Genomic DNA, 27,160 nt, shown 5'->3' with positions numbered 1-27,160 from the left:
ACCATATATGTTTAACAAAAATTAATCAAACAATTACATGCATGTATCAACAAAAAAGAAGGTATATACAGTGGCGAAGCTTGGACGTGAACGCCGGGGAGGCCGAACTCAAAATGTATAAAAAATTTCATAATCGAGGGGGCGGACTTAAATTTTTGGTCGAAAACAGGCAAATTTACACTACGCATAAAATATTTCGGACAAAAAACGGCTAAAGTTACACCAACGCGCGAAAAAGGGGGGGGGGGGCGGGGCCACCCCTAGCCATCATTATACTTCGCCCCTGGGTATATATAAAATGAATTAATTGAATTTTGTTTGTGTTAACTTGTCATATGGTTGTTCTGCATACGGGACATGAATTGTGGGTAAGAAGCCACTGGGATATGCATTCAGGATGAAACTTGTGCTCACACTTTGGATATATTCCAGCTGAGTTGCCAACCTCAAAATCCTGTTACAAATATCTGATTAAAAACGGGTTGTAGAAATATTTAAAAATACTCTTTCTTACAATTTTTTAGCCACACATGAAATGCTAGTACCATTTTTTTGTATGTAACAAATACCACTTTTATTAATTTATCTAAGAGTGTAGACAAGTGGGGTGCAAACGAGCCGAGCCGAGCCGAGCCCAAGCTCGACCAGGCTCGAGCTCAGCTCGTTTAACTTATATAGAGCTCGAGCTCGGCTCGTTTCGAGCTCTATTTCCAAAGCTCAAGCTCGGTTCGTGAGTAGATTTTTCAAACTCGAGCTCGACTCGGGCTCGGATCGTTTACCTTTTATAAGTTACTTATTAAATAATATAATTATTTATATAATAATTTTTTGTATATAATAATATATATTATTTACTTATTTTTATTTATTTTTATAACATGATAATGATATATATATATATATATATATATATTAATAATTATTAAATATATATTTTAAAAAATTATATAAATGGCAAGCTCGTTTAGGCTCGCGAGCTGGCTCGAGCTCAATAAGTGAAGCTCGGGCTCGGGCTCATTTATTAAACGAACTTACTTTTAGGGTTGAGCTCGGGCTCGGGCTCGATTAAGCTCGGCTCGCTTGAGCTTTTTAACGAGCCGATCTCGAGTAGCTCGGCTCGTTTGCACCCCTATAGACAACTACAACCACCCTGAACTAGTTAAGATGGGATTGCTAAAAGTTTGAATCACTTAAACAAGGTCAAATATGTATTGGAGCGTGCTTATGACATAATAGATGAGTTCAAGCCCCAAATTCATATGGTTAGCATGACTAGACTCGCAAGTCCAAATAAGTTCATCATTTATATTATTATATTGTTTGTATATTAAATAAAAATATATTTTGTAAATGTGTATTAATAAAATAATTAATCAGTTAATAAATAATAAACGAATCAAGTCAAGTCATAGCTTGAAAAACTACTTACGAACCAAACTTGTTCGTCCTCGACTCATTAATACCACTACATTAATACATTTGTATAAGACACGCAACGTACCTGAAGGCAAATTGAGCAACAAGTTGCGTTTCCAGAAGAATCAAGGATGTCTTGGTTTGAAATTTCAGTCTTTGCAAGCTTAACAAGTTTTCCACAACTTGAAACCTGGTCACACCAAATTAAACTTTCAATGGTCAATTATGGAATGTGTGCTTAAATGCACAATCAAATGTCTTAATTAAGATATATTTATTCATTTAATGTTTTAATTCAGTATGATCTTTAAATGTATATATTTTTGGACAACAACTGGTCTTTAAATAATCACCTTGGTAATTAGAAATATATGATCATGGTCTCGTAGAAGTTTTGACTCCAAATCACCTGCTACGATTTCAATCTGCAATAACATTTATTTCCATTAGAGTCTTTATTAAATTTTGTGTGATTGTACATAAAAATGTATTAAAAATGCATATAAAGAAAATAAAATTAATACATGCATAATTTAGTTACCAAATGAAGGAAGCAAGCATGTTCATCATCAAGATCAGGATGCATGAAATGATCAAAGGTAACCTTAATGATTTTATGTGACAAAATTACCCCTGACGCCGCACCCTTAATCACGTCCCGTAAGAAGTTCAATTTGTTCTTGGACCCAATCAAAGCTCCTCCTATTGCTCCAATGGTGCCCCCAACTGTACCCACAACAGATTATATCAACATTTATAAGAGTAAAAACTAAGGTAATCACTAATACATATTGTGACGGCAAAAACCGTCACGATTACGAATACTGACCTATACCAAAGTGGAAGATGAAGATTAGAAGGACTAGGTGGAAGAACACATGAGAAAGTATGGATGTGAAAAGTTCTCTCAACTTGTCACCATAGTGGTATCTATTTTGTAAAGATGAAATCATGGTATGGTTGTTCTAAAAGCTTAATTATCTTTAAATTACAATTTGATTTTTCTTTATATATATATGGATGGAGAAAGGGATGTATGTCCTGGAAAGTGGAAATTAAGAAGAGAACAAGAAACTTCAAGTTATGAACTTATGATCATACATTCTGGTCAAAGTTGAACATTCATAGCATTTTGCATTTACTATTTAGACTTTTGAAATATTCTTCTAAGATGATTGTTTGAGGGTGACAGGACATATAAAACTTCTTAAAATATATGTTATCTAGAAAAAATACATATTATTTTTTTTATATATAAGTTGATAAATTTTCTTGATAACATGTTTTGATCTAACGGTATGTAGGATATCTTTGTTAATAAGATTATTTAAGAATTAATGGTATTATGTTAACATTTATTTTATAAAACTTCAAATAAATAGGATCTAGTAGCATTTAGATGTGTTGTTCGTTTGTCTTCTATATCGATGTAAACGCTACTTTTTAACTAACCAAACAAGTCTTTTCATAAAAAGTAAAAATTTTCTACAAGATGGGTCATCCTAAGTTGGTTTGAATTTGGTTGAAGCTATTTGTGTGAGTTGATCTAGTTGATTAATATACTTTCATATATTTAAGACATGTTTTGTGTAACTTAAAATTCCAATATTTGTAGTGACGGTATATCAAGACAGAATAATGATACAAAAATGATAAACAAACAACTTCGTATTTAAATCTTCTAGATGTTTGTGGTCGTCTTGACTTTTTGGTTTTGTCCCACATCGGCTGCTAACACAAATAGAAGCCCTTTTATAAACAAGGTAGAAGACCATCAGTCACGATCTTACTTAAACAGGATCTGTTTTATAGGCTCGTATTTCTGTATTCTTGATTTCTAAAAAGACAGAAACTCTTGTTCGGTTGATGAACCGAGACCATGGAGAAGAGCGTGATTAACAAAGCTTTTGGGTTATCAAGAAGACAGAAACTTATGTCTCGGTTGACGAACCGAGACCACGGAGCCAGAGCGTGATTAACAAAGCTTTTGGGTTATCCCTTGGATCAGTAGAGGATCGTTGCCAGCCTAACTTATGGGTCTTGGCATGGCTTCATGGTTGTCTGACAGACAATAAAATTTTTTTCGTTTTCATTTATGCGCGTATACCTCGATGATTGTCTTCTCGTGAAGATTATGCCTAACCCAAATTTTCTATTCTATGGTCATGGATCATCATGGGCTCATTGATGCAGCTAAAATGATGTTTTCGTTTTCATTTTTGCGCGTATACCTCAATGATTGTCTTCTCGTGAAGATTATGCCTAACCCAAATTTTCTATTCTATGGTCATGGATCATCATGGGCTCATTGATGCAGCTAAAATGATGTTTTCGTTTTCATTTTTGCGCGTATACCTCAATGATTGTCTTCTCGTGAAGATTATGCCTAACCCAAATTTTCTATTCTATGGTCATGGATCATCATGGGCTCATTGATGCAGCTAAAATGATGTTTTCGTTTTCATTTTTGCGCGTATACCTCAATGATTGTCTTCTCGTGAAGATTATGCCTAACCCAAATTTTCTATTCTATGGTCATGGATCATCATGGGCTCATTGATGCAGCTAAAATGATGTTTTCGTTTTCATTTTTGCGCGTATACCTCAATGATTGTCTTCTCGTGAAGATTATGCCTAACCCAAATTTTCTATTCTATGGTCATGGATCATCATGGGCTCATTGATGCAGCTAAAATGATGTTGGAGCGCATCCATTATCATGAACAAACGAACAGGGCCGGCCCTAATGTATTTCAAGACCAAACTAGGGCTTTAGGCCCCAAAAAATTTGAGGCCTCAGTTTTCCGAAAAATATTTATCTGATTATAAAACCATTATATGATTTAGATTACGATCTGGATATTTTACTCCGCTGGTAAAGTGACATGCATATGACCTTACTGTCCAAGGATCGAACCACACTTATAATCTTCAGTATTTTTGTTTTTTTTGATGTGTTACGGGAGGGAAACAACTCATCGATTACCCCATATTTATTGTGTTTAAAAAATATTTTTATCTTTCTCATTAATGTTTTATTATCTTTCTCATTAATTCAATATTTTTTCCTAGTACTTCAAGTACTTTTTATTTGGTTAATTAAAGAGAATTCAATAACTTGAGTATATTGGTTTCCAATTAGTTAACCAAAATTAGTTTGAGTTTAAAATATTAAAATCCAACATTATATTAGTTATAACACTTATTTTCTCAAATGTGTAAATGTGTGGTGTCGCACACAAGATGTTTTTCAACATCTTCCTATCAAGTAATTTTCATGTTGCGCGAAATACATTCACATTTTGGTTGGTTACTTTTAAAAACAAATATGACATTATAATGCACTTATGAAATAGTTTGTCTGAAGAATAATTAAATTATTTGGGTTTTATATTTAACTTATTCACTATATGAATGTGAAGTAGCAGGAATAAAAATTTGTAAAGAACGACCAATTTTTTTTCTTGGCAAAGGCCCCAGATTTTTTATTCGCTTTAGGCCACCAAAATTGTTGGGCCGCCTCTACAAACGAATAAAAACAAGTTATCTCAAAACCAATTCACCATTTGGTTGATGATTGATGAATATTCCAGGCTTATTGAAAAAAAATTTATTGTAGGAGATGACATTTGTTTATTAAAACTGCAAAAATCATTAATGGAACCATTCAACCAAAAGAAACCCAAAAGGACACTTATTCCCCAAACTCAATTGCTTGCTTTTCTTCTTGCATCCCTCCTAAAAGCATGTTTGAGATTAAGGGGGTGTTTGTTTTTTCTTCAAACATCTTCAAGGGAGCTAATGTCTGCAGGCGCGCAGACATTACCCTTGAAGACTGTTTGTTTTTTTTCTTAAAACAGATCTGAAGTTATCTTCTTTCATCTTAAAAGAAAAGCAAGGAAATCTTGCTTAAAACATCTTCACAAAAAAACCTTTGCAGCCACCCTCTCATCCACTGCTCCTACCACCGTCCGCCAACACCACCACCCACCGTACGCCGCCACCACCACCCCCGTACCCCGCCGCCACCGTCCACCACCATCCACCGCCACCACCACCGTCCACCACCCACCATCCATCACCACCACCGTCCACCACCCACCATCCATCACCACCACCGTCCGCCACCACCACCACCATCCATCACCGCCACCACCACCATCCATCACCCACCACCACCACCATCCATCACCGCCACCACCACCACCATCCATCACCGCCACCACCACCGTCCACCACCCACCATCCATCACCACCACCGTCCACCACCCACCATCCATCACCACCACCGTCCGCCACCACCACCACCATCCATCACCACCACCGTCCACCACCCACCATCCATCACCACCACCATCCATCACCACCACCACCATCCATCACCGCCACCACCACCATCCATCACCCACCACCACCACCATCCATCACCACCACCGTCCACCACCAACCAAAACCATCCATCACCACCACCCATTGTCCACCACCACCATCCACCGCCACTACCCACCGTCCGCCGCCACTACCACCATCCACCACCACCACCTTCCACCACCCACCAAAACCAAATCGGCATGGCAAGCAAAGACTAAAAACTAGATGTAACTTGAATAAATGACTTCTATCTTGTGAGATAAGTTTGACAGTTATGCAGACAGTATCAGCTTATAAAAACAAACAGTCTTATATTTTCAGCTTGCAGATCTTCAGACCACATCTTCAGTTGCAGACATGAAAACAGATGAAATCAGCTTGCAGACAGTTTATGTCTGCAAAAACAAACAGCACCTAAGTTTGAAATTAGCTTATTGGCTTTTCAAAAAACAATAAATCACGAAAGTGTTTTTCAATGACGAAAGTCTTTCTTATTTTAACTTTTTGAAAGAGTTAAAAAACTGTTTTTTTTTCAAAAAACCAAAAATCATGGCTTTTCATAATAGCTTTTTAAAAAGCCAATAAACTGCTTTTAAATTCAATCCCAAACATGCCTTCAATCCGGCGAAAATTCCCAATTTTAATCCATTTCCCTGGATAAAACCACATCTACCCTATATTCTGATTTTCCTAATCGGGACAAACTTCGAGTTCGTATGTCCTTAGTAAATGGTTTACTCTCGTCTCTATAGTTAGTAACATCAAGCAAATCAATATATATTAATGTTCAAATTCAAATATGAAGGGCTCTTAACATACAAAGTGTACAAAGGATTAAATATAGATTGCGTGCTTATTTTATAAGTTGTGTATTTTTTTTGATTATTAGGACTTGTTGCGTAATTATTGTGCGTAATCGGTTTTATCTATTATGTTATTTATTTAATATATGCTTAACTACACACACAACATGTATATATATAACGTAATTGTTTTACTTCACACTATTATGAATTATTAGCCACTGTGACTCTCCACATACACATACCATTATGTGATAACTCTTAATACGTTTAACTCCTTTTTGTATTTATTTTTGTGTTAATGTGAGGAACCTACATATAATGTGAAGAAGCACGGATCACGGATCTAAACCCGAATAGGTTAGACCGATGATTCCACCGGGTATGAGTTAAATGACAAGTAATACGTTAATACGAGTGAAAGCTCAACAAGTACGGTGACGGAAAACTGCAAAAACAGAACACCGTGAACTCGTTACGGGAAGGACAAGAGTGGGGGTCTAACCGTAACCACCATCCGACGTGAGAATAAGTATTGTTCTTAGAGAGAGAAAGTACTTAAAGTAATTGATGTAATATGTGAAGTGTGAATGAATACCTCATGATCATAATGGAGTTGTTATTTATAGCCGGTGGTTAAGAGAATATTATTGATACAACTGTCCTCTTCTAGAAGATGCTTTTTATAACAAACTTGACATGTGTCCGCATATGATAGGGTGGGACAATTGGCCATGTGCATGGTTATAACAACCTTACCATATGTCATTCTCTAATTGGTTGTTACGTCACGTGCCCTTCACGAGGGAATCTTTACGTAAATCTTCTAGAATGGAGTAATTACAACTGATTTGTTGATGTCACCCTTCTGTCATCCCGTGGATGATGGGAATACTCTGCGAATGACTATTGAGGAAGTCTTAAGTGGCCCGCTGATGATCTTTGAGGTTTCTTCCTCTTAATTGAGTTATGCGGGTGATGAGGACGTCCCGCGGGTGACTTTTGAGGAAGTCCTGGATGATCCGCGAGTATTCCTTTATGGGTATATGGAGTTTTTCACTACCCTACCTCTATACCTCTATACATTGTAGATCCGTGCTTCTTCACAATGGTGTTATACTCTATTTTATGATATTAATAAGAAATCATTCCCCCATCCTTTGTATATTGCTAACAGATTTACAATACACGTGTAATTATGGCGAGGAACAACTTTCTATGCTTTTTACGTTAAGCATCCTTTGTATAATATACTGCCCCTACATGTGTATGTATATAATATTTGTTTTATCATTATATATATATATATATATATATATATATATATATATATATATATATATATATATATGGTTGGTATCATTTAAGAACTCTAAAATAGTTAAAACTCTAAGAAACCCTTAAAAACTAAACAATTTTTTAATTTTTTTTATATATTAACATTATTTAAGAGTAGTTTTATCATATTTTATATAAAATTTTTTATTACATATATTATTCACAAGTTTACATACATGCAAAATTTATGTACTAACAAATTTACATAGGTGTAAAACAAAACATAGATATGTATAAAAACTAATTTTCAAAATTGTAATTATAGATATAGATATAAAATGATAAAACTACTCTCAAAGAACATTAACATACAAAATTTTTTATAATAAACGTTAGTTTTCAAGGGTTCCTTCAAGTTCTTAAATAATTTAACAGTTCTGTAATGATACTCATCCTATATATATATAGTGTTCGTATAATTTGAGAACTCCAAAAAAGTTAAGAACTTCTAGGAACTCATTAAAAACAAATATTTTTTCAATTTTTTTCATATATTAACATTGTTTGAGACTAGTTTTACCATATTTTATATATAAATTTGTTATTATATATATAAATTACAAGTTTACATATGTGTAAAATTTATGTAATAACAAATTTACATATAAGCGGAAAAAAGTTTAGATGTGTGTAAAAACTAATTTTCATAATTGTAATCGTAATTATAGATATAAAAAGTGATAAAACTACACTCAAATAACACTAACATACAAAAAAATTTATAAAAAACGTTAATTTTCAAGGGTTCCTTCAAATTCTTAAATAATTTAAGAGTTCTGTAATGATACCAATCATATATATATATATATAATAAATGTTTTTTATAAATAATATATGAAAGTAGTTAATTTACATATTGAAAAATGAAAATGTTAAAAAAGATACTTTATTTTAGTTTTATTTATTTGAGAAAAAAAATCCCTTTTTACAGGTATACACTGTATAAACATCTTTAGTAGTCATCGCATCATTCTTTCAATTATATGTTATACGAGCATAAACATCCCAATCCTAAACATACGTATACCATCCCAATCTAGTCATGTATACCATCAGTTTACATACCTTATATGCATTTCTCATTTTGCTCTATCGGTAAGACGGTGTGTTGTGGTTAAAGCCACTCCCCGAATTCATCCTTTAATATTGCTTCATCTGGTACTGACTGGACGTTTTGACTGGGCATTGGATAAAGTCGGTGATGAAACCACCTGCCCTTGTTGTGGTTCAGGTGAGTGGGGCATTCAACAAACATGGGTCACACATGAGTGAATGACACAACATCCAACAAGAAAACTCCCTTCATGATCAGCGCAGCCGGCTGAAAACCACACCGTTAACCCCCCCCCCCTCCTCACCCTTGTCCGTTGTGGTGTTCGTGAACACGGTGGCATCGAACATGGGGATAACACCCAATAGCCCACCGTAACACACAACCTAAATTGGACCCAATTTCCAATGACATTATTGTCATTTGCTAAGCAAAAAAGTAATTATTCAATCTGTCTTGAATTTTGTGTTTTTCAAACCATGACACTTTTAATGGGACGGAAGAAATACAAATTAATATTTCAGGTTTTAGGTATGACTCTCAGGTCCGTTTGCTATTTCGCCATATAAAATTTTGACCATGGTAATTCACTAGGCTATTCCAAACTATTAAGTTTTAACCGAAAACTTTCTTGTAATTAAGTTAAATGCAGTTGGTCTTCCGGTTCAATGGTATGAGGATGCTTAAGACTTGAGATCTTATGGTTTAAAGTTTAAAACCTAATTAATTGGGGGGGGGGGGGGGGGGGGGGCAGCAGTGATATGCTTTTACCTTGATGATGTTCTTGTATGACTTAGACATGAAACGTCAAAATCAATATTGACAATTGACATTTCATTTCGAGAAGACACTTCTAGGTATTGGGATGATTCAAAACCTTGTTAAAAAAACGAATATTTAAATTTAAATATTTGAGTGTCTTGAACAAGCAATATATATGTGGTCGCGGAAATCAAGATTTAACTATTTGCATCGAAATGTACAAACACAAACAACCTTTAACACACAAGATTTAGCGTACACCATACGATCTCCAATTCTCCATAGACATGAAACAAGGCTAATCACCTCCGAAAGCAACTTCAAATCAAGAAACCAACAAAGTCGTATCCAAGCAAAGAGAACAAAAAGTAATAGAAAAAAAACTACCTAAAGCAAGGAACCTTCAATATTCATCAACCCAATCCACTTCAAAATCTTCACAAAAACCCTAATCTAACACAAACTCATTTCACATCTCACCTCAATCTCAAATGGGTATATGTTGGTCTTTATTAAAACCTCATCGAAGCAACGAAATCTCGATTTCATCCCCACCTCGAAAACCCTTGAAAACCCATGATGGATCTATTTTAGGCAAGGAGTATGTTGACCTAAAGGAAACTTACCATATTGGGAAAGAATTAGGACGAGGGCAGTTCGGTGTCACATATCTGTGCACCGAAAATGCCACAGGATTGAATTATGCATGCAAATCAATATCTAAAAAGAAGCTTGTGACAATAAAGGAAATGGATGATATGAGGAGGGAGATCATATTGTTGCAACATTTAACGGGGCAGCCGAATATTGTCGAGTTTAAAGGGGCGTATGAGGACGAAACGAGTGTGCATTTGGTTATGGAGTTGTGTAGCGGTGGGGAGCTTTTCGACCGGATAATAAAACGAGGGAGTTATTCGGAGAAAGAAGCCGGGAAGATTGGGAGACAGATTGTGAATGTGGTGCATGCTTGTCATTTCATGGGAGTTATGCATAGAGATTTGAAGCCTGAGAATTTCTTGATGGTTAGTCAAGATGAAGATGCTCCATTGAAGGCTACTGATTTTGGGCTTTCTGTTTTCTTTGAAGAAGGTTAGTTTATTTTGCATATTAGTTTATCTCTTAATTAATCATATTAATTCTATATGTTCATTTTCTTGAAAATGTTTTTAATGCATAACCTGATTTCTTCAAACTCACATATAACCTTTAATATCTTTATTTTTTTATAAATGATGTAGGTATGATATAATGTAACAAGATTTAAATTGTTGTTCTAGATTGAAGAAAATGTTTGAAAGGAAAACTATTTTCCAACAACACAAAAATATTATTGTTTATTTTGTATTATTTGAGAAAACGACTATGAACTTTTGATAATCAAATTAAACAAACTCTTAATTTGTCTATCCTCCTCTATTCTGAATGCTAAGATTATCATCGTACTTTTAATAAGGTATTTGATTTATTATAAAAATATACGGTTTTTAAGCTATAAAAGAATTCTAACTTATATAGATTTTAAGAGGTAAAGTTATAATAAAATCGAAGTAAAAAAAAACAAAGAAATTAGAAGATTTTGAGGGTTTAATTTACAAATTTTTAGTGTTCTATATATATATTATGTCAAATAAACAGTGTCATAAAAACTTATATATTGTGTTGCTCATTTAACTATATTGACGGTACTCAAACCTTCTTTTATATAGCAAAACTATTTAAAAGTAAAAGAATGAATATTTTATGACAAACAAAGTTATAATAAAGGTTGATTATAACTGGTAAGAATTTCAGTTTTGTAAACATGTCGCTAGATTACACTTTTTTCACTAATAAATAATTATATGTTAGAAGCTTTATAAGAAACTTCAAATTAAATTGACAGAATAAAAAAAATAGTGGATATTTAATCACCAATGAAACGACTAGTTAAAGGTAAAACGTGTTGTGCTCCTCTGGTCAACAAGTCAATGGGAAATGACAGGTCAATGAGCTTTGTCTTTGTGCTTGAAAGTCTTTTGAATAATATTAAATTTGGCCCTATTAATATATAGTGTTGTTAATATCAACCTTAGACCACCCGTAGTGGCAACGTTGGCACCAACGTTAAGGACGAAAACGCGGGGGGTACACCGCCCCCCTGCGTTATATGAAATTGATTTTTGGCTGCGTTGTATACAAAACGCGGGGGTTGGCACACAAATCAAAAAAATAGCCGTTGGGTGGGTGGGTCTTGTTGTTATGGTGGTGGTGGGTGAGTTACAGATCAGAGAAGAAGGAGAAAAATGGTGGTGGTGGTGGGTGGTAACGGGATCGCCGGAAAAATGGTGGTGGTGGCCGGCAAATTGAAGAAGACGAGGAGTGGTGTATTATATATTTTTATTTTAATTTATAACCCACACCATTTTGTTATTGTAATTTTAACCCCATAATATATTTTTTATTGCAATTTTAACCCCGCACCATTTATAGGTAAATAAGTTTCAAAATCTCCATATTGGTAAACACTTTTTACCCAAACCCTTTTGGTAAAAAAAACACTTGATTTATGCTTATGTTTATGTTACTAATATCATAACTATATCAAATATTCATCGTAAAAATAATAATAATATTAGATTACTACATCCGTTTAATGTATTTTTTAATTTTAATGTAGTGTTTTAATTATATATTTAATTATTTAAATGAATTATTATTTAAAAAAAACAAATAAAATTAATAATGACTGGGCGCCACGTGACGCATAACCCCGGGATGTGGAGCTTTATGACTACACATGGTCTTAGAGACCCTAACAAATTGCAATAATGCGTAAATAGACTATGGACACATAAACCAATCTAGCTAACCACCAGCTTGTTCAAGTGATAAAAGTGTATGATCATTCAACCTAAAGATTGTTAGTTCTAGTCTCATTTGAGACATACATCAAGGAAAATAGAAGTAAAAAAAAGATATTAGCCGTTCAGAAAAAAGTAATTATTTATACTACATTAATGATCTGCACCAAAACTGGAAGATCGACAATGTTTCGAATAGAAACTCCATGATGATCAAATACTATTTATGTGACATCTATATAAATGTGATTGTGAACCTTTATATGTTTAGATTTATAGACTCTAGCTTTAGGAAAAAATAATCATGCCTTGACCAGTTTTTGGGTTTGCTGGTTTGTTGTTGGTTGGTTTTGAATGCTTATACTAAAATAACAAGTGCGGTCATCTTAGGCGTTCGCTTGTATGCTTTCGCTAAGTTATCTTTTGGGATGGTATGCAGAACTAGTAAAAGTTGACTCTTACAGTTTAGATTGTTGCTGCAATATTCTGGCCAACAAAATTATAACTATGGGCCTGGCGCGTATGTGATATTTACTAGGCTGGATTTTTTTAATCGGACAGTCCGTTGTGCAAAATTAAGAAATAAGTCATAAACCATAATGTGACTTTTATATTAAAAAATAATAGGATGAGATCAACCTTTTTGGTCCAAGACAAAACTTAATATATGAGGCAAGAGGATTAGAAATATGAACAGTTAGATTGGCAGACTCTTAGTGTGGTTTGATCAGGACATTAATTGTCCAACATGTATGAGAAGACATCAACTTCAAATAATGTTTTATGGACTCTTTAACAGTTTGGTAATACATTAATAAGAAAAAGCGTGTATGCATGTTACCGATCATATATATAAGATAGTTCAATAGAATTGTATTCGGTTATTTCTTTAGAGCTTACATTCGAAAATGTGTTTGGATTTAGGCTCTAGTGAGCAATCATAAGTGCTTGCTTAGCTTCGGGTACAAGTAACAGAGACGGCACTAAAGGGGGTCTGTGGGGGTCTTTGACTCTCTAATCTCTACGTTGCTTAGCTTCGGGTACCTCTAGTTTGGTTGTAAACATAGTCTAATCATCACATAGATTGAGTAAACCACAGTGTTTTTTTGTTAATTCTTAATTTTGTACTTCAACTTGTCTTACAATTGTTTTTGAGTGTTTGTTAGGTTTGATTTAGCCAAGAGTGTGTACATTAAGTGTCTCATTACAAAGTAGGAATGAGATTGCATAATTTTGTATTTGTTGTTCTTCAACTTTATATTCATCTTGTGACATTTTAAAAACTTGTGCTCTCTCATATTAATACTATTAATTTTCATTTTTCCAGGGAAAAGTTATAGTGAGATTGTTGGAAGTCCATATTATGTGGCACCAGAGGTATTACGGAGACGTTATGGGAAGGAGATAGACGTGTGGAGTGCGGGTGTTATATTGTACATTCTTCTCAGCGGAGTCCCTCCTTTCTGGGGAGGTACAAATTAATTACAATCTATATATCTTGTGACTTTAATGTTCAATTATATGGTTTTGAAAATCAAAATAACTTTACAATAAACAGAAAAAGTATCATTGTTCAACTAAAGTTGAATAAACACATAATAAATTTTCTTAAATACTCACACAAATTTAAGTTTTTGTAAGAGTGTTACTAAAAGTTGGATCTTAAAAGCCCCAGTCCATTAAATTGTTTGTCTAAAACCATAAAGTATAATGAATGTTTCAGAAAATGAAAGGAGCATATTTAAAGCAATATTAGAAGGTAGTCTTGATCTTCATAGTCCTCCATGGCCATCTATATCCCCTAGTGCCAAAGATTTAATCTCGAAGATGTTGACAAGGAATCCTAAAAAACGTATCACTGCAGACAAAGCCCTCGGTTAGTATATTCAAAAGAATGTTCATATTTACGTTGTTTAGATGATCACTGCATCTCCACACACTAGTGTAGCCATATGCACGCATGTACATTCATGGCATATGGGTGTCTTTGAGATAGATACAATGATCATCCGAAAAAAAATAGTTTTATAACATTGGACTTGCATTCTTTTGACATCTTAGAGCACCCATGGCTCAAGGAAGATGGTGAAGCTTCAGAGTCACCCATGGATAGTGCTGTTTTGATTCGAATGAAGCAATTTAGAGCGATGAACAAGTTAAAAAAGCTTGCAATGAAGGTATGCTTTAAAAAAAAGAAAAAAGAAAAACCAATTATAGTTTGCCTTGATCAAGAAAAGGAATTTTCACATATTGTAAATGACAGTGTGGCCTTGCTGACATGATCAATACTGACATTCAAATATTCAATCACTATAACGGGTAGTTTGTTTGTTGAAGGTTATCGCCGAAAACCTAGAATCAACCGAAGAGATACAAGGCTTGAAACAAATGTTCAATAACATGGACACCGATGGAAGTGGTTCCATAACACATGAAGAACTTAAAGCGGGACTATCAAAGCTCGGATCTAGGCTTGTCGACTCAGAAATAAGACAATTATTGGAAGCTGTAAGCTATTAACTGAGTGCAGTTAAAATCGAGTTCATTTGACCTGTATAGTCAAACATAGCTAAACTTGCTTGTGTTCACCATCTTCCAGGCTGATGTTGATAAGAACGGGACAATTGATTACATAGAGTTTATCACTGCAACAATGCATCGACACAAACTCGATAGAGAAGAAAATTTGCACAAAGCATTTAAATTCTTCGACAAAGATGATAGCGGGTTTTGTTTATACAAATCTTTTTCTGGGTCATTTCAATTATATATGTAACTTATTGCTCGATATAATCTGTTACAGATTAATTACTAGGGACGAGTTGAAAAATGCCATGACACAATATGGAATGGGTGACGAAGCAACCATTGATGAAGTACTTGATGATGTAGATACTGATAAGGTTAACAACAATCATAAACTCAATAACAAAATGTTAATAATTCTAGTCAGCTTTGGATCTACAGCTATAGCTTTTTGAGTTATTTGACATTTTAGTTTTGTAATTCGTTGGACAGGATGGGACGATCAACTATGAGGAGTTTGTGGCAATGATGAAGGGCACGGTTGAAACACGAGAACATGTCAAAATACAACTTGATTAATAAAGCTATTAGTTACAAATCTGAATGATTTCGGGTCCGAATGTTGTTTAGTAAATTATTATTAGCCAAAGGTGGGAAAAAATGTACCCTTTTGCTCATTGCTTTAATCATTAACATCTACATTCAACTTGTAAGCATCCATTAGGCCCGTGGTTATTTGGTACAAAGTTCATGGTTTAGGGCCATATACGTGCCTTGTATAAAATCGAATAAAAGCTCGAAACAATGATTAATTAGTCATCTTCTAAAGTTTAGATTAGTTACAAAAATATAAGAATCCAATGGGACACTTGAATAAGGTATACAAAGCACAAACTTATCTGGTTGCCATTGTATTATTTGCAAGCATTAAACATAGTTTTTCACCAGATCCTCTTCTGTATTCAACACCTATTTCTTTAATTCGTATAGCCCTTAATATCAAAACTAGCAATCCTTCACGTTCCTAGCGTATAACCATCACCGTTCACAAATTAATCACCGTCTCCAGCGGATGCTGTGACATACAAAAAGCATCTTGAAACCCCAAAATCCATCACAACAGCATACACTCACCTACAAAATCAAAATTAGAAACATTAAAATTAATAAAATATTACATTATATTTCTAAGTAGAAATGTTACCTCATTAAGTTCATCTTCCAGAAGCAATCCGGTAGTTAAGAACAACGTCCTCGGGTTTTTTCCATATATAAGCACGAACCGTAGCTAAGCTCATGTCGGGTGTCAAGACCTAGATAACAAGAGCATATTAATGTATTTATATCAAAATGAATCTATTAAAAAAGATTTAAGAATGTGATAAATAACAATAATGATATAAACTTGCCTGATTATTGCATAAGATATCTATAGCAGGCTTAAGTTTTTGCCATGGTTTAAGTTCGGATCTAAAGGATCCGTCTCCTCCTCCCGGAGCAAAAGTTCCATCGATACTCAAACTATCCATCGGTTTGTCCGAGACTAACTTCTCCATAACATAATTAACGACCTAATAAAACATATTTACACAAGATGATTTACTTGCATTGTTGCATATCATTAACAAAACATTATTAATCACACCTATTAATAATACAAATAATAATAACAGTAAATCATAATAAAATAATAATAATAACAATAATAATAATGATAATAATAATTAAAGTTTTCTGGAGCCGCCTCTCTATCTCCTGGGATATAGTCATCCCACCTAGATCTGTAAATGAACGTTTGTTTATTTAATAAACAAACGAACATGAACAAAAACATTTGTTGATTTACTTAAACAAACAAACATAATCAAATTTCAATGAAGTTCATGCTCGTTCGTTGAAGTAAATGAACAATATTTTTTGGTCCTTTACAACTTAGTTCGTTCATTTAAACTTGTTTAATGTTCGTTCGTTTATGTATGTATATATTCATTTAAAATTTTTTGGTCCATTACAACTTAGTCGAGTTTTAATAACTTTAAGGTACACATTGATCTTCACGTTACTTTTAATTGGTTCTAGCTCAGTTACGTTCATTCATCTATGTACACTTATCTTTGTTCATTTACGTTTGTTTATACTGTTAACGAATACGAACATGTTCATTTTCTTAACAAACGAACAAGAACAAGAGACCCATGTTCGTATTCGATTGTTTGTTCGATTATAGTTAAATGAACGAACATGCTTCGTTCGTGTTCGTTTGGTTTGTTTACAAGCCTAGTCCCACCCTCCCCAGATCCTTACCAGGTGAGATTTGGCTGGGTACCTTTTCTTAATTAACAAAACACGTTTTAAACGATACCTTGTTTATTCTTAGAATGCGTGGTGCACTTAACTTCCCCTGTGTCACAGTTTGGGTAGTTGAACCTTCATAAGGCTGTAAATAAAAGCTACACCTGGATATTAAACAAACGATATCCCGTTTATTAACTTTTTTTGGGTCAAAATGTTGAAAATCATTAAATACATGAATACAAAGTAGAAGATTAATTACTTGGTATTTTCTCGTGGGGGCAATCGATTATGCAAAACACATTCCAAAACCCACCATGGTAGGTCTTTGTCATCCTCGGTCCCGTCCATTTCGGTAATTTTCTTTCTCCACGGGCCGTTGTGGGACCCCTCAGTGATTATTGAAGGAGGGGAGGTAGTTGAGAACTCGAATGGTGGATAGATTTTAGAGTCGTTTTCAGGTGCACCATCTACTTCAACTTTTGAAAGTGTAATATTTCTTCCAGAAATATCCCTGCCAGCTGGCACTTCTCCATTCGCCAAAGGTTGGGACCCCGGTTTATGCTTTCTCTTAGACAGCCAATGAGCCAGTAGCCCTTTGAGCGTTTCTCGTGCTAAGTTAATCTGGTTGTTTATCATATTAGTCGATAGCTATTATTTCATATGTATGTGAGGAAACTAAAAAACTCCATACTACATATGTATGCAACAGATAATATATATGCAGTATATCATACTATATATATACACACACACAGAGTATATTATACTACATATATGTAATATTAATATCAAATGTGTAGTATGATATGCTGCATATATGTAGTATATATGTATAATGATATGCTAAAGATTTTTGATTTTCTCACAAAGAATGAGTTTTCTCGGGTTTATATATGTATATTTGTATATATATACACACACGTATACCTTGTCATCCTCGGGTTTCTCGGCGATTTGAAGATCATTAGAATACATCTCTGCAGAAAAGCATTGTGGGGTGTCTAAATGCACGGACAGGTTTCCGAGCCGACTATCTACAGTGAACCAAGAGGGAATGCTGACCTGGAAAATAAGTATTATTATTATTAGAGTTAACGAAAATTACATAAAATGATGAATGTTGTCATACATACCATTTCAAACAGCTCTTCTTTCTTCTTTTCAAATGGAACCTGAAAGAAAACAGTTTAAAACATTAAGGCGAATGTATGTTGACTTATTTAATAATAGTATGTGATTGTTTTAGGTTAAATAAGCAACCTGTCCATAGTTCTCAATCACAACACCTCTAGTGATCTCCCAAAGCTTCACAGAACCAACATTATCCTGCCAAAAACACATTAAATTTAGCAATAATTATGAATAGTGATTTACAGTCTCTCCAAGAACAAAGTACAACTCCTCAAAGCTACTATTATTTTTATATTATAATTACCTTTGGACATATCTTGTTTTTCTCTTATTAACTTTTAAAATATAACGTTTTACAGTATTCCGAATATACTGATATGACGTTGATAGGAATCATGCTCTAGTTTAAGTGCCGTTTGTCGATTTTGGGAGGGGGCTAAGTGGAACTTATATTTCTATAAATAAATAGGTATTAATAGCTAATAGGGAGAGGAGAGTATGTTTAAGATGGTAGTACCATGGCTCCTGCAAAAGCAGTGAGAGAGGGCCAGATCCTGGAATCTCTTGTAATCGTTCTTTACGTGTTCATTAATACAATCGTTCTTCCTTTTTATCCCTATTATCTTCTCTAAATTCAATCCGTAGCATATCAAATCCTATCAGACGTGCTTATTTTTGTCTACGTTTCGATATAACTTTTTTCAAAACTGCCAGGGTACAAGCTCTCCAAGCACAAGGTACAACTCTTCAAAGCTATTATGATTTTCGTATTATATTTACCTTAAGACACATTTCGTTTTTCACTTATAACTTCTAAAATATAATGTTTTATAAAACTCCAAATACAGTAATACACTATTATGACGTGCTTATTTTTATCTACAATTCGATATAAGCTATATAATGTTTTGGTCCCTATGGTTTGTTGATTTTAACAGTATTGGTCCAATCGATAAACCATTAACAATTTGAGTCGCTAAAGTTTCATATCGTTGTTGGGTTCGTAGGCCTTGTTGGCCCGGTTTATTATATGAAGTCAAAAGAGGAGACGGGTGTGGGCGGTCGGGCCCAAGCCCGGCCCGGTTTAGATTTCTTGCATAATAATTTACTAACCCTAGTTCAGTCTCTATATAAACAACATTATGTACTTGTAATATTGGTCACTCAATAAAGATATACCTAGTTGCCACCCGTGGACGTAGGTCAGTTTAGACCGAACCACGTTAAATCCTCGTGTTCGTTTATTGCTTTCGTGTGTGTGTTCGGTTTCGTGTGTGCGTTTAATCCTAACAAGTGGTATCAAAGCTTAGGTTCGGATCACACGAAGAACACGGTGAACCAGTTCCGCGTGTCGCCGCCGCACCAGTGATCGGGGCTAGGGTTCCGCCGCGTTACCGCTAACTGCTGCTAGGGTTTCGCTGCCACCAGTTGCCACAGGTCAGATTCAGGTTGTCGATCTAGGTTTTCGGTGTTGGCAGCTAGCCGACGTATCCAGCGATCGACCGGAAGGTTGAAAAGAAGGCAGAAGTTTTGCGAGTCAAGATCCTACTTTGCAAAGTACGAGTCAATAACAGCGAATCAAGATCCTATTTTCGTTGAAGAACAGTTTCAAGTCAGAAGAAATTTAAAGAAACTTAGAACCAGTGCCAACCGCGTTTGTCAGGTTTATCGTTTCAGTTTAAAGTTTCGGTTTCTGATTTACAGTTCGTTATTCCGCTGCACGTTAAATAGGTTGATTGTTTAACAGAGTTCAGTAGAACAATCGTTAAGTTCAGGCTCATGTTGCTGTGTCTGTCTCTGTTTTTTTATCCAGTTTTTCGTTTTAGTCATTGTTATGGCAGAAGACGGAAAGGTTTCGATACAGAAGTTTGACGGACAGAAGTTCGGTTGGTGGAAGATGCAGATTGAGGCACTACTTTGTCAGAAAGACTTGGATGTAGTGCTTGAGGATGAAAAACCAGAAAAGCTGTCAGAAGCAGATTGGAAGAAGTTAGACAAGAAAGCTAGGGCTTGTATTACTTTGTCGTTGTCGGAAGATGTGGCGTTTAACATCATGAAAGAAACCACAGCACGTGGTATGATGGACGCACTATCCAACATGTATGAGAAGCCTTCGACAGCGAATAAAGTCTATCTTATCCGAGAGCTAGTGACAACAAGAATGAAAGAGGGTGGGTCAGTTACAACTCATATCAATAATCTTAATTCGATCTTGTCCCGCTTAGTGTCAGTTGACATTAAGTTTGATGATGAAGTTCAAGGCCTCTTGTTATTATCCTCTTTGCCCGACAGTTGGTCGCAAACAGTGACTGCAGTTTGTAGTTCGTCTACAAATATTACTTTCGATGGGATTCGAGATCTGACTCTGGGAGAAGATTCAAGACGCAGAAGTTCAGGTGAATCATCAGGCAATATGCTAGTCACAGAAGGTAGAGGCAGTGGGAGCAGGAAGAGGAGTCAGTCTAAGACTCGTAAGGATATTGAATGTTGGGGTTGTAAAGAGAAAGGACACTTCAGGAATCAGTGTCCGAATGGTAAGAAAGAGGTGAACGTTACAGAAGACGACACAGATGACGGGGTCAGTAGTGATGAGGCTTTGGTTTGTAGTGTTGAGAGTAGCGTTGATGCTTGGGTGATGGATTCTGGTGCATCGTTTCATGCCACTCACTGTAGTGAAACGATGAAGAATCTTAAATTTGGGGATTTTGGAAAGGTTCGACTAGCGAATGATGATATTTTAGAGGTTACGGGTATGGGAGACGTTGATTTGATAACTTCAGCCGGTACTTCTTGGACTTTGAAAGACGTGAGGGTTATTCCAAGTTTGAAGAAACGTTTGATTTCAGTTGGGCAGTTGGATGACCAGGGGCACGATGTTAAGTTCGGGAATGGGCAGTGGAAAGTAGTCAAAGGGAATCTCGTTGTTGCTCGTGGCAAGAAAATGGGTTCGTTGTATATGGTCGATATGTCATCGAAAGGAGTGGATCCAGTTTTGGTGAAAGACAAAATCCGGTTCACAGAATCTCGTGGGCAGAAGAAGGTTCGTTTTGCAAGTATCAAACCCAGAGCCAAAGTGAAGATTCAGGATGAACGAGCTAGGAAGGTTAAATCAGTTGGGGGACATCGTGACAGTGGGAGCACAGGTCGTGTTTTAGTTACAGTTCCAGGTCGACAGTGGATTAAGAAAACCAGTATTCCAGCTGTAAAAGTCTCTCCAATGAATTACTTGCTGAATATGGAGAGTGTTTGTTCTCAGGTTATCTCAGGATCCGGTAGTTCGTTACAGTGGGAGCCGGTAGGGACAGAGAATGGGTCAGGGGCAGTTTCAGCCGTGACTGACGTGTTGGAGCTCCGGGGAGCTTCAACGGGCCTTCAGGTTAATTGATGAGAAGGCGGTGGCAACTAGAAGAAGTTTAATGTTCAGATTACAGAAGTACAATCAGGAGTGCAGACGAGAGTACTCAAGGCCTCCGAGTGGGAGATTGTTGGGTTCGTAGGCCTTGTTGGCCCGGTTTATTATATGAAGTCAAAAGAGGAGACGGGTGTGGGCGGTCGGGCCCAAGCCCGGCCCGGTTTAGATTTCTTGCATAATAATTTACTAACCCTAGTTCAGTCTCTATATAAACAACATTATGTACTTGTAATATTGGTCACTCAATAAAGATATACCTAGTTGCCACCCGTGGACGTAGGTCAGTTTAGACCGAACCACGTTAAATCCTCGTGTTCGTTTATTGCTTTCGTGTGTGTGTTCGGTTTCGTGTGTGCGTTTAATCCTAACAATCGTAACAGTTTCAGTCCAACTGATTAATGAATTCATACTTCTCTGTTAAACCCCATGACACTATTATGACGTGCTTATTTTTATCTACAATTCGATATAAGCTATAATGTTTTGGTCCCTATGGTTTGTTGATTTTAACAGTATTGGTCCAATCGACAAACCATTAACAATTTGAGTCGCTAAAGTTTCATATCGTAACAGTTTCAGTTCAACTGATTAACGAATTCATACTTCTCTGTTAAACCCCATCCAGGTGAGGGGTATTTTCGTCAATTCTTTTAAATCCCCTTTCCCTTTCAACTTGATAAAAACTATAATAATTGTTAATTAATGTTATATATTATATTGACAGATAGTAAACGAATAATAATAATTGTTATATATTATGTTAATATTATATTAATTGTTAACAAATAGTAAACGAGCCGAGCCCAAGTTGAGCTTGAGCTTTAAAAATAGAGCTCTTAACGAGCCGAGCTCGAGTTTAAGCCCTGTGTAAGTTAAACGAGCAGACCTCGGGCTCGTTTGCACCCCTAAGAAGATGCATTATACACGATATAACGCACCTGCATAGAGGGTGCAAATGAACCCAAGTTCAGCTCGTTTAACTTACACAGGGCTCGAGCTTGAGCTCGGCTCGTCAATCTCTATTTCTAAAGCTCGAGCTCGGCTCGTGGGTAGTTTTTCAAGGTGGAGCTCGACTTGGGCTCGGTTCGTTTGCTATCTGTTAACAATTATTATAATACTAACATAATATATAACAATTATTAACCTAATATATAGCAATTGTTATATAGTTTTTATCAAGTTGAAAGGGAAATGAGATAAAGAAAAAGAGATTTAAAAGAATTATGAATTGACAAAAATGCCCCTCATCTGGGTTTAACCTAGAAGTATGACTCCATTAATCAATTGGACTGAAACTGTTACAATATGAAGTTTAATGACTCAAATTATTAAAGTTTATTAATTGGACCAAAACAGTTAAAATCAACAAACTACGAGGACCAAAACATGAGTTCTCTCTTATTGAAAACTGGCCAGGAGTCAAAATATAAATTTTAAACTATGAAAAAATTAAAAGAAGGCAAAATTTAATGTTACCTTAGTCAGAACATGTCGTTTATTGTTCAAAATTTCATACTGGATTATCCCGGGGATTCCATCAATGCTGAAAGTTGGTTCTTTATAGACCGGAACCTATACAAAAGTGATATTAAAATCAAGAAATGAAATTAATTTATATAAACAAAGATGACTCACGGGAGTAGATCCTTCCATTGAAGCCCTAGCTCTTGAAAAGGACAAATAGCCAGCTAGGAAAAAACCACCTCTTTGAAACACCTTTTGTGGGTCCCGACCTTCAGCGGGCCACCTATGGACAGAAGAGTCGGTGGTTGCAACCCAAATACCATCATCATGGATTGCTAGTTGCTGAATAGGGTGTTCTTTTGTCCAAAGTAATATGCTTTCCCTTGTTGCAAGGTCAGTTAAGTACAACTACAAGTGCAAAATGAACAACAATATGGTTATAAATTCAACTTTGAAGAATCATGAATGAAACCCTAGAAATAAAAGTTAACTTACAGAAAGATCTCTTCCACCACTATACACATGGCTGAAAGTTGGAGTGCTGGCAAGTGCCCAGACGGAATCTGTATGAACCGCGTATGAGTGCACACATCGTTGCTGCCCGAGATCCCATAATCTAAAATGATGGAAAAAGATATAAGATCATGGTTCAAGAAAATGAGACAAAACCTGATCATAAACCAAGCTAGATGTTTACCTGATCATAGAATCAGAAGATCCTGATAAACAGTACCTGCATCAATGAAATTAAAGAGCCATTAATAACCCAATAACCAGACAGAAAGTTTGTTATTTAATAAACGAAGGAACATGAACATGTGTCTCATGTGTTCATTAATGAAGTTAAGCGCACTCAAGGCGCACGTTCATTTAAATTCGTATGTTCACTCGTTTATGTTCTCGTTAGTTTACATTTATTTTAAGACTAAGTTGATTTATATATTTATATAAATTTCTTGGCCCTACAGCTTAGTATAGTTTTAACTTTTAATAACATTATAGGCCCACCACATTAGTCTTCACATTACTTTTAACTAGTTTTCGCTTGGTTATGTTCGCTCATGTATATTCAGTTAGGTCCATTCATTTATGTTTGTTAACTGTTCGTTTATACTATTAGTGAACAAGCATAAACGAAGTTACGAACACGAACATGATCATTTTCTTAAAGAGCAAACATGAACAAGAAAACACTGTTCGTTTAATTGTCCGTGCTCATTCGATTAAAGTCAAACAATCAAACACAAACATGCTCTGTTCATGTTCGTTTCCAAGATTAACCAAATATGCACAACAGCATCTCAGCACAAGAAATAAACTCGTATAACCTTTAACAATTCTCAAATGAATATGAGTATAATATGAATATAAATAAAAAAACAAAAATAGGTTCGCGTGTAAGGCATAAACTTTTAAGTTTATATTAAAGTAAAGCCCAAGTAAAATAAAACACAAACCTCCCTGAAGAGTCGATAAGTAGTGCCCTAATATTATCTGTATGACCTCTAAGCTTCATCATCTTTGAACCAGTTCTAGTGTCCCAAACACGTATAGCCTACAATAAATCAAAGATATTATGAAATCAACTCTTTACACTATAATAAAAGCTCCGATAACTATTAACTACACAAATTACCTTTTCTGTTCCACCAGAAACCAGAACATTTCCAGTATCATTCATTGCTAATGCATACACAGATTCTTTGTGTCCTTTAGCAGATATAGGAGCATATCCTTGAGGTACATTTGTTATGTTGTTACTTGAGCCGATAGTGCGTAGACTAGATATTCCTGACCCGTTGGTGCCACTTGGACGTTCCTCGTCAGCAGCCTCACTGGACTTGGTGAGTGGAGCAAGTGCAGCTTCAATATCCCAGATGAACACCTCACCACCCAACCCACCAGATGCCACAATATTGCCCTAGAATCATAAACAAACAGAAGTAACCATGTTTATCTCAGATGTAGAAAACATTAAAACCTGTTTCAAGAATATTATTGTTAAAATTAAAAGCAATTACGTTTCTTTCTGCTGCAGCAAGACAAGTGACATAATCTGTGTGTTGACGAAAGGTGCGTGTGCAAGTTCCGTTAGAATAGCAATCCCACGTCTAATAATACAATGTAAAGTGATATTAGTTAATTTTGTATAAATACTAATTTACTATTAAATATAATCAATCTTACACTGAAAACAAACCTTGACCTGTAGAGTTTAAAGTTTTATTAAACTCCTACAAGGACTGCATCATTGACCTGTAGAGTTTAAAGTTTTATTAAAACTGCATTTAAAGTTGAAGTTAGCAGAAATTAAGAATCATACCCAGTCAACATGGGATTCAAAGGTAGCTGAACATGTGGCATCATCCTCATTCAATTCCCATCTCTTTAATGTGCCATCACGGCTCCCTGTGAAGAGGTGACTTGAGTTATCTGGTTTTGATGGCTTTAATACAGCCAAACAATTAACACCTGCACAATGCTGCAAAAAAATATATTCCTCATGAGTGTTCTAAATTATAAGCATGTGATCGGATTCTAGAAGTTAATTAAACAGAAACGAATTACCTTTGTGTCATTCAGTACATATGTAAATCTTTTCTCTTTATGAGAGCGGACCGAATTAGAGGCACTGCCTGCAATACCCACACGATGCATTGCAGAAATTCCTGAACAAAATTAAGAAAATCATGATATAAGTCTGACAATGTATCCTATAATATTATTTAAAACAAATTTTACCCCATTACATTTGTCTTAGCAAACAAACAATCTACTAGCTCTCCCAACAAACTTGACTTACAATAATAGAACCTTGTTAAAGCTTATATCTATTGTCAATCCCTCCACTATACACTGGTACTTCAAGAAATACATCAGAGTGCATTTTTATACTCAGTTTGAAAATCAGCAAAAAAGGAAATGCAAGACCCTAAAGTATAAATCTAGAGAATATGCCATTTCCCAAACAATATACAAATCAGAAAACTACCTACTGTTCATAATATGAAGCAAGTGAAAATGCAATAAGGCCATTCTACGATTTCAAAAACAAACACTATCATCCCTTTCTATTATGAATACAACACCATTTCAAACAATTCAACAATTAACCCATCACTATAGTCATGGTTGTAAAAATCCCAACTATTCGCCGATTAATCCCCGATTAATCGTTAGTACCTAGGGCTGTTCACGAACCGAGCCGAACCGAGCGAGCTTATGCTCGAACTCGGCTCGAATTGAAACCGAGCGGCTCGGATCGGTTCGAATTAAAGTAAACGAGCAGGAAAACGTTGCTCGAACTCGGATCGAATTGAAACCGAGCGGCTCGGCTCGGTTCGTTTTCGCTCAGATTGGAATGAAGAATATGAGACAACTAAACTTTAGGATGGAGAGAAGCTTGTTGTTAGCCATTAACGAGCGATTCCGGCGAGCAACTATGGTTCTCCGATCCAGTGACGTGCGACGTGAATAGAGGGGAGTGGAGCCGACGGCGTGGATAGCCGGTGACAGCCTGATGTTGTGATGGTGTTGGTTTGAATTTAGAGATTTGGTTAATTGGAAGCATGAAATTGTTGAAGTGGAATGTGCTGTTTTGAATGTGACGGCGTGGTCATAGTGAAATTTGAAATTTGGTACTTTAGGGTTTGATATTTCAAGTATATACAACTGCTGTATTGTACTATTATTTTTTATTTTTTTGATATTTCAAGTATATATAATTAGATTAAATATAATTTAATATTTT

General features: G+C 35.4%; 3 protein-coding genes and 1 pseudogene across 3 annotated transcripts; 2 read left to right on the top strand and 2 right to left on the bottom strand.

Annotated features, from left to right (window-relative positions):
* Positions 1–292: 292 nt before the first annotated feature.
* Positions 293–2,384, bottom strand: LOC143601762 (NEP1-interacting protein 2-like). The gene is made up of 5 exons (XM_077079076.1): positions 2,246–2,384; positions 1,958–2,142; positions 1,770–1,841; positions 1,502–1,606; positions 293–454 (listed from the first exon to the last, which is right to left on the bottom strand). Exons 1-5 carry the CDS (start codon positions 2,367–2,369, stop codon positions 332–334), a joined length of 609 nt encoding a protein of 202 aa, XP_076935191.1. The 5' UTR covers positions 2,370–2,384; the 3' UTR covers positions 293–331.
* An 812-nt stretch (positions 2,385–3,196) lies between these two features.
* On the top strand, positions 3,197–3,487 carry LOC143601763 (small nucleolar RNA U3; annotated as a pseudogene).
* A 6,382-nt stretch (positions 3,488–9,869) lies between these two features.
* LOC143601761 (calcium-dependent protein kinase 29-like) lies at positions 9,870–15,511 on the top strand. The gene is made up of 6 exons (XM_077079075.1): positions 9,870–10,830; positions 13,909–14,052; positions 14,305–14,457; positions 14,643–14,758; positions 14,919–15,089; positions 15,181–15,511. The coding sequence occupies exons 1-6, from the start codon at positions 10,233–10,235 to the stop codon at positions 15,355–15,357; spliced, it is 1,359 nt and encodes a 452-aa protein (XP_076935190.1). The 5' UTR covers positions 9,870–10,232; the 3' UTR covers positions 15,358–15,511.
* A 447-nt stretch (positions 15,512–15,958) lies between these two features.
* Positions 15,959–26,445, bottom strand: LOC143601760 (uncharacterized). Its single transcript, XM_077079074.1, has 18 exons — positions 26,406–26,445; positions 25,978–26,078; positions 25,733–25,891; positions 25,610–25,615; positions 25,431–25,520; positions 25,046–25,330; positions 24,867–24,964; positions 24,107–24,142; positions 23,905–24,025; positions 23,581–23,817; positions 23,422–23,517; positions 18,663–18,728; positions 18,536–18,574; positions 18,330–18,464; positions 17,662–18,023; positions 17,470–17,563; positions 16,517–16,678; positions 15,959–16,420 (listed from the first exon to the last, which is right to left on the bottom strand). Exons 1-18 carry the CDS (start codon positions 26,443–26,445, stop codon positions 16,322–16,324), a joined length of 2,226 nt encoding a protein of 741 aa, XP_076935189.1. The 3' UTR covers positions 15,959–16,321.
* Between the last annotated feature and the right edge of the window lie 715 nt (positions 26,446–27,160).

This window comes from Bidens hawaiensis, unplaced genomic scaffold (assembly GCF_021521415.1).
Source record: "Bidens hawaiensis isolate Kalapana, Puna unplaced genomic scaffold, B.hawaiensis_p1.1 tig00057065_1, whole genome shotgun sequence".
Taxonomy (NCBI): Eukaryota; Viridiplantae; Streptophyta; class Magnoliopsida; order Asterales; family Asteraceae; genus Bidens; species Bidens hawaiensis.
Note: the sequence above shows the minus strand (reverse complement) of the source record. Positions and strands in the feature narration are given on the sequence as shown.

What these genes read in the sequence shown, in the direction of transcription:
- LOC143601762 (XM_077079076.1), bottom strand. Translation starts at nt 2,369, where the DNA reads ATGATTTCATCTTTACAAAATAGATACCACTATGGTGACAAGTTGAGA. An exon ending in CATCTTCCACTTTGGTATAG is followed by an intron (nt 2,143 to 2,245) that starts GTCAGTATTCGT and finishes TTGTGGGTACAG; the next exon opens with TTGGGGGCACCATTGGAGCA. An exon ending in ATGCTTGCTTCCTTCATTTG is followed by an intron (nt 1,842 to 1,957) that starts GTAACTAAATTA and finishes ATGTTATTGCAG; the next exon opens with ATTGAAATCGTAGCAGGTGA.
- LOC143601761 (XM_077079075.1), top strand. Translation starts at nt 10,233, where the DNA reads ATGGGTATATGTTGGTCTTTATTAAAACCTCATCGAAGCAACGAAATC. An exon ending in TTCTGTTTTCTTTGAAGAAG is followed by an intron (nt 10,831 to 13,908) that starts GTTAGTTTATTT and finishes TCATTTTTCCAG; the next exon opens with GGAAAAGTTATAGTGAGATT. An exon ending in CACTGCAGACAAAGCCCTCG is followed by an intron (nt 14,458 to 14,642) that starts GTTAGTATATTC and finishes TTGACATCTTAG; the next exon opens with AGCACCCATGGCTCAAGGAA.
- LOC143601760 (XM_077079074.1), bottom strand. Translation starts at nt 26,445, where the DNA reads ATGGCCTTATTGCATTTTCACTTGCTTCATATTATGAACA. An exon ending in TTGCTGCAGCAGAAAGAAAC is followed by an intron (nt 25,331 to 25,430) that starts GTAATTGCTTTT and finishes TTATGATTCTAG; the next exon opens with GGCAATATTGTGGCATCTGG. An exon ending in AACGACATGTTCTGACTAAG is followed by an intron (nt 18,729 to 23,421) that starts GTAACATTAAAT and finishes TGTTTTTGGCAG; the next exon opens with GATAATGTTGGTTCTGTGAA.